Source organism: Nelumbo nucifera, chromosome 7, assembly GCF_055504915.1.
Source record: "Nelumbo nucifera cultivar China Antique chromosome 7, China Antique-T2T, whole genome shotgun sequence".
In the NCBI taxonomy this organism is placed as follows: domain Eukaryota; kingdom Viridiplantae; phylum Streptophyta; class Magnoliopsida; order Proteales; family Nelumbonaceae; genus Nelumbo; species Nelumbo nucifera.
Window position 1 is genome coordinate 4,671,843 of NC_142655.1, and position 7,043 is coordinate 4,678,885.

General features: G+C 37.4%; 1 protein-coding gene across 13 annotated transcripts in view; it reads left to right on the plus strand.

Moving 5' to 3' along the window:
* LOC104597470 (ARM repeat superfamily protein) overlaps positions 1-7,043 on the plus strand; it is a 79,457-nt gene that overhangs the window by 29,675 nt on the left and 42,739 nt on the right. For 10 of the 13 annotated variants that reach the window (XR_002022690.2, XM_088891123.1, XM_010259020.3 and 7 more), the window contains 5 exons: positions 2,347-2,546; positions 2,641-2,793; positions 2,894-2,982; positions 3,316-3,463; positions 3,647-3,711. Coding sequence is in view for 12 of the 13 variants with exons in the window: in XM_088891123.1 (XP_088747249.1) it covers positions 2,347-2,546; positions 2,641-2,793; positions 2,894-2,982; positions 3,316-3,463; positions 3,647-3,711 (655 nt within the window). In the remaining variant the exon portion in view is untranslated. The remainder of the gene's footprint in view (positions 1-2,346; positions 2,547-2,640; positions 2,794-2,893; positions 2,983-3,315; positions 3,464-3,646; positions 3,712-7,043) is intronic. The other 3 variants (XM_010259023.3, XM_088891122.1, XM_088891128.1) reach the window with 1 other exon arrangement.

Sequence of the window (7,043 nt, forward strand, 5' to 3'; positions counted from 1 at the left end):
TTTGATTGGAATATTAGGTTATATTCTATCCTACATACAAGAAGAAGAGGAGGAGGAGTTGGTGGTAGCAGTGGCAGCTGAGAAAGAAAAATTCAACTCTCTCTCTCTCTCTCTCCCCTCTCTTGGCTTTTTAGAGTTAACAAATTTTAAATTTTAATAATCAAATAATATTTTCAGGTTTATCTGTATCATTAGAATGGTTAATGGAGACAAGTTTTGAATTTTAAGGATTATTTTAGATTTAATTATTTGAACACCCAAAGGCCGGGCCAGCTGTTCAATGGTTTAATTGTCTAGGCTGAACGGGTTTTGACCAAGTCAATGGTTTTTTATGGATTGCCATGTTTGGGATTGAAAAGAACAATTTTGGCTTCCGGGTGACTGGTTGAACAGTTCAACCATTCTAGTTAACAACAGGTTGAAAACATTGTATAAATAAAATATTTTATAAATTAAATATAATATATTTAATGACTTAGGGCCAAAGCCTGGCCCAGGCCTGGGCCTAGGCCTAGGCTCTGAGTCTGGATATGCTGACATTGCTTGCCACATTCACACAGCTGAACATTGGGAACATTGATGATATGAAGTACAAGAGATGTTCCTGGTGTGCGGTTATGTAAACATGGTCAGCAGATCCGAACTCCCAGCCTATAGCCCTTATCATAGGTGCTAATCCGGGCCCATGATTATCCCCTAGTTATTTTCTTTTAAGTATGAAGCTATGCCATGCATTGAGATGAAATTCAGTGTTATATAGCAAAGAGCATTGCTATTCTTTCAATTTATATGCATAGTTTTTGGTTGCTATTCTTTCAATTTATATGCATACTTTTGAAAAGGGGGGGGGGGTTCCCTGTTTTCTTTTTGTTAGCTTAATCTCCTGTTGCGGTATTTGGCTCGGGTGTAATCTTAACGCCCCTGTTCGGGTTGTATGTTGTTTTTTTATTTTATCTAAATTTTTTATTTTACTCTTCAAAGAAAAGTTTTTGGTATATAAAACTATGGAATTAACCTAGAATTTGGTTTTCTCTTTGTTAAATTTTATTGCTTAGGCAATCCCTAGCACCTAGGTGACTAGGGGTTCTATTTTTTGCCCAGAATTGCTTGCCTACATGCCTTAACAACCAAAGTAATGAGAAGGTACTAATACTTTACTAACATTATTTCCAAAGGTACCTTCATATTCATGAGATATCTGGGTTCCCAATGCAACAGCAATTTAATTGAAAGGGATTGACCAAGACAAAACTAGCATCTGCTAGTTGAGGATAATGCTGTTAAGCCCTTCCCTACTCATAATTCCTTTTTATCTTGATATCTAATGAAATTATTTACCACCTTTCAAAAAAATCCTTCTTATCCAATGGCCTACTCTAAATTTAAGTGGGTCAGTCGAGGCCTCTTTCATCATTGCCTTCATGGAAAAAGAAAGTCCTAGAGTTCCTTCTTTGCGCATAGTATAGAATCACATGCATAAAGGGCCCCAAATGGATGAGATTTTGACTCGGTCTGAATTCATTCCATTTAATCCGGACTCTGGTATTGATCTAACCTAATCAAGTTGAAGTTGGATTTGGAAAGTTGGTCAGTTTATTAATTGGATATTACTCTGATTTGATCAGTTATGTTCTGGTCTAGTTGAATTATATGCATCTGTACATGTATATTGATGCATGTATTATGCCTTTTTTTTGATCAATTGCATGCATTATGTCTTTTTTTTTATCAATTGCATGTATTATTTCTTTAATGGTGGATAGTTACATTATTGCGGGTTTATGCCTTTTTTGAAAGAGATAAATGTAACAAATTGTAATAATACTAAAAAAAGGATTTGTATGTAGGAGGATGTAAAATATGAACAATAGTTATAAACTGACAGCCTCTGAAGCCAAAAACTACCCTGACAAATAGCTGCAGCTATAGCATTCATATCTCTATCGTTTCATCTGATTTGAGCTCTCAACAAATGATTCCCTTTAAGATGCTAATGTGTAATGTTACCCAAAATTGCATGTCCCATACTTTTCCACCACAACCAGTCTCTTCCAAGGTTTTCTTTTGTTTCCCCCTCCCCAAACCCCTCCAAATAATATAGAAGCTTGTTGTCCTTGGACTTGTAGGATCATTTTATGTGGTCTGCTCTTCCATAGTTTTCTTCAATTACTCCCTACTATTATTTTTGCCAGGGTTTATTTTGACTATTACTGTGTATGTTTCTACTTGCATTAGGCTAATGGGAAGCTAGATTTCTATATAATAATCCAATTGCAAATTTATGTTCTTTTAGTTCAAGTATCAAAAGTGTGCTTTTTAATAATGATCACATCATCTCTCTTGAAGCTTCAATGCATTGATGAAGATGTGATAGAGATAGCTGTATGTATCTTAAAAGAAACCATTTTTAAGAAAATTTCAAGTGGAAGAAATATTTTTGACACACGTCAATTGGAAGCAGTGATGCCCTTACTGCTAAACCTTTTGGATGAGAGGGATAGCCCAACAAGAGCTGTTGTTATGCTCACTGCAGAATGCTGTTCAATGTATCCTTATATTTTTTCATTGGTTTCCATTTGTGCACCAATTTCATGTCTCAAATGTTTTATATTGGAGTTCAAACTTGACTTACGCAAAAAGGTTTGCCAAAAGTGGAGATGGCTGGTGTGTTCAAGAAGTTTTAAAGCGTCTTGTTTCTGGAAATATCTCTCAAAGACAAAATGCTATGAATGTAGTTTCGGAGCTTATCCATATATCATTGGATTCAGTGAACTTGCTTTCTCACTCAATGTGGTATATGTTTTTGTGCACACTTAGGTCCCTCCTGTTCTGTACTTTTGATATATTTTCCCTAGTGCTAGTTTATGAATTTTCTGTGCCCATGAATATGCAGGCAAGATATAGCAAACCACTTGCTTGAGTGCCTTGAAGATAAAGAGCTTACCCTTCGTGTACAAGCATCTAATTTGTTTCCAAAGATTGGTTAGTCTTCACAGCATGGATCTTCTAGTTTTGATTTCTAGCTATAATCAGAGAAATTTGACAGGACATTAAAAAGAAAGAGAAGGGAGGAAAGACTTGCTGTTATGATACTGTTTAACAATACCCTCGTACATGTGTTATTAATAAAATTCATGATGTCCACCTCTCCGCCGGTTAGAGGACAAAAACTTGGAGTGTGTGTGTGTGTGTGCATATATATATATATAGAGAGAGAGAGAGAGAGAGAGAGTTTTTAGTATTGTTTGACACCTGTAGAAGTCTTGTAAAATAGTGTTTTTCTTTGACTGACATTCCACTCATTTCTTTTTGCAGATCCTCCTTTTGTTCTGCCAAAATTAGTTCGCCTTGTTTATTCACCGAATAAAGCTGTACAATCATCTGCTAGTGATGCACTTATTGCAGTGCTCAAACATCATAACCAGAACCTCGAAGTGATGGTTCTTCTGCTTGACTGTCTCAGGTTTTTATATATATATTCTCAATTCCCAGATCAAAAGTGTTAAATGACTAACTAACTAAATAAATAAATAAAAAGAAATGGATGGTTCTTGGAAGCATTCTTATTTCAGGAAATCTTTTGATCAGTTGCAGTTGTTAAATTAATGTGATTGTAGAAATTTGATGTATTTGTTTATTTTTGCAGCAACCTGTCTAAGAGCATTGATCTTCCAAAAGTTCCAGGTGAAATAGAAGGTGTGTCCCCAAGTGGTAGGATGTCTCAATTGGACCAAAGCCACATGATTGACATGTTTCAGTTTTTCAGTTATTCATTTAATTACAGAATTTCTGTAATGTTTTAAGAGGATAAAGCCTAGGCTAGGAGACAAGAACTTTTTTCAACAAACAATGGATTTATTAGTCAGTTAAAGGATGGGATACACAGTTAAGTGCCCAGCATCACAAGATTGGGCTAGCCTTTGCTAGCCCCCATCTTTTATAAATCCCCACCTTGGGGAATTAAACCCCAATATAGTTGGTTTCTAGTTGCTCTAACGTTTTGCTAGTTCATCAGTCAAAGAGTTTACGGATCTCAATGTCCATATATAATATGTATTTAATTCTCTATCTAGCTCCTCTATCTTCCTGAGAACATGTTTGTACTTCCACAAGCCTGTCCATCTTCTGGTGAGCCACCCCATGATCATGCATGTGTCCCTTTCCACCACCAAGTTTGAGAGATTTATATATATTTTTCCAATCTTAGGCCCTTTTGCCTGTTAGACAGTGTATGCCCTTAGCTGTAATCAACATGATGTACATTATGACATTTATTGTAAATGAATAAAGTACATATTTGATTCATGTTATTGTGGTGTATTTCTGTGTAATACCCTTAAACTGGACACATATGAGACTCGTGTTAGTTTAGAATCTTCACATCCGTTGGATAGATCTGGGGAGATTTATCCTGTCAAGGCTGACACTGATGTGTCGCTAAGTTGGTTGGGGTGGCTTGTCTCAGCTACCAGGGTGACACTTGAGGTACATGCAGTGTGGGTTTTCTTGAAAACCTGACCTGGACCAAAATTCCAATGATTGCCCTAGACCTTGGAGATGGATGAGCAAAACTGGAATGTTACACCTGACCCCTAGACTCGATTATGGTACTACACTAGGTGTCGGATTGGGTTATTTTTGATATGCCAATAATTGAGATCCTTAGAGGGGGTCAAAACCTGGGTATGTTGGGACAGTCCGAGAATTCATCTGAGTGGGTGATCATAGTGACATGATCAACCCCTTTGTTGGACAAAGTGATCGATTGGGGAAATGCACTCTCTTTGATGGAAACTTAAACTACCGGCAGTGGATTTCAATTGTGTTTGAAATTTGGTTTTGCAAAATATATTTATATAAAGATATACTTATATATTATGGTTTCAATTTGTTTGCAAAAAATTTTAATTCTCGGGATCCATGTGAGTAGAGAGTGCAACACTGTACATTGCAGTCGAGAGGGAGGTCCTCTCTTGTCGGGTAGTGTTTGATCATTAAGGGTTGAGAGGTTAAGTGTAAGACCATTGAGGGTTATACCTGATGGGCTAATCTTGCATTTGCCCACAGTCCTTGGGCCTTCATAAGATGGCTGTACTCAATGACCATTTAGTGTAAATGTTGGGCCCATTAAGAGCCCATGGTGATGGACTCAGGGGTTTACTGTGTCCTACAGTGAATTCGGACAGGCCTTGTAACTAAAGCTAGGCTGAACCCATGTGGCTGATGTGTAAATCAATGATAGGGTCCCACGCCATACAAAGAGAGCCAAGCTAGCCAGCATTAAAAGGAAGTGAGCATGAAAGCTTAATGGACTTAAAGCCCATTTCAAACTGGGTTAATTGGATTAATTAAATAGGGGCGAATCTGAGTATGGATCAGCAGATAAGGATAAGAGGATAACTCTTATCCACTTAAAGAGTCAAGATCCAAATAGAGATTTGGATCAGGGAACTTCTAATTTGATTAGGAATAGCTGATCTTGATCTATAGATAAGATAAGGGATCCTTATCACTTAAAGAGTTCAAATCCAAATAAAGATTTGGATCAAGAAACTCCTAATTAGATTAGGAGATTATCTCTTTAAGGCTATATATAAAGAGCAGGGCGGATCTGAAAAGGTACACATAGAAGACAACATAGTTTGACTGTTTCTGCCTTCAATTCTTTCTCTCCATACTCTTGTTGCCCTACCCTGTTCGGTCTCCATTTCTTGGAACTGATCAAGATTAGATCTTGATATTGTTTCTTGCTAGAAGAAACAATTCTAAAGCTGTGCTCACTATCCCATTCGATCCTTGCTAAAGAATCAGAAGTTTTTGGTGAAGAACTACCTACTGATCCTACCTCATCCTAAGCTGCGTCATCTTCAGTGGAGGGAGGATTTGGTACACTCTTTGGGCGTGAACACCTGCATTGGGAGGAGCATTTTGCGTGGATTCCGTATCAGGTATACCTCTTCCTAATCTTGGTTTCAGATTTCGTCTAGTTTGGTTACAAGAACGAACCTTGAAAATGTAGTTTTCTAAATTGGGAATACGATTCCCGGATGGGAGTAAAGAAATTTTTGAAATTTCGCCCAACCTTCCTGTAGGGTTCGGCCATCCATATGATGGATCTCCCATTCCTTCACTGCCTGGTTTGTATTTCAATTACCAATGGATCCAGAAAATACACCTAATTTGTTACCTTTACAGTCTCTAAAGATGCCTTCTATTCCTAAGATTACTATTTTTTGGATAATTTTGGTGAAGTCTTAAATACAGATTCTTGGGTTTGAAGACTGCATCCATCAAAGTTTGGTGAAGTTAGAGGGAGGAGGAATCCATTGTAGAGATGCTATCATCCTTCTCAAGGAAGAATTCATTAAGGATGTCATTGACTGAAAATCTTTGAAAACCGTTTAAGATTTCACCCAATAAGCCACTTTTAGAGTGATGTTTCATTGATGGTAGCTCTATTGTTAGATTTCTCTTCGAATATTCTAGCATTCACCTTATCCCAAATATACCACAAACTTCCAATTATTTATGGAGGAGTTTACTTGCAACCAAACAAAAAAAGAAGTCTTAATTCTTAAATACTAGATACAAAAGGATAGGTGATCAAAGAAGGTGATGCATTGTTTCACAACTTGCTTCACACAGAAAACAAATATTAGGTCAAAGTTTAGATGTCAGGGTAAAGCAAAAATAGTAGAGAAATTCAGATAAGTAATATGCAAATATCAATCTATTATATATACTAAGACGGGAAGGGCCTCCGTCAAGACGACGTGGCCTTCTCTTCCTGCAGGATAAGGTATTCGTATGTGAATTCTTTCTTCTCGTGCGAAAATCTCTTCTAGCAGGATAAGGTATCCACACGTGAAATATTTCTTCACATGAAATCTCTTCCTGGTGAGTTGTCTTCTCCGGCTCTCGTCCATGGCTACCTCCTTTGCCATTCTTTCCTGGTGAGTTGTCTTCTCTGGCTCTCGTCCATGGCTACCTCCGCCATTCTCGTGCGAACAACATTCGAACAAAACCTCTGCCCATCCCACCAG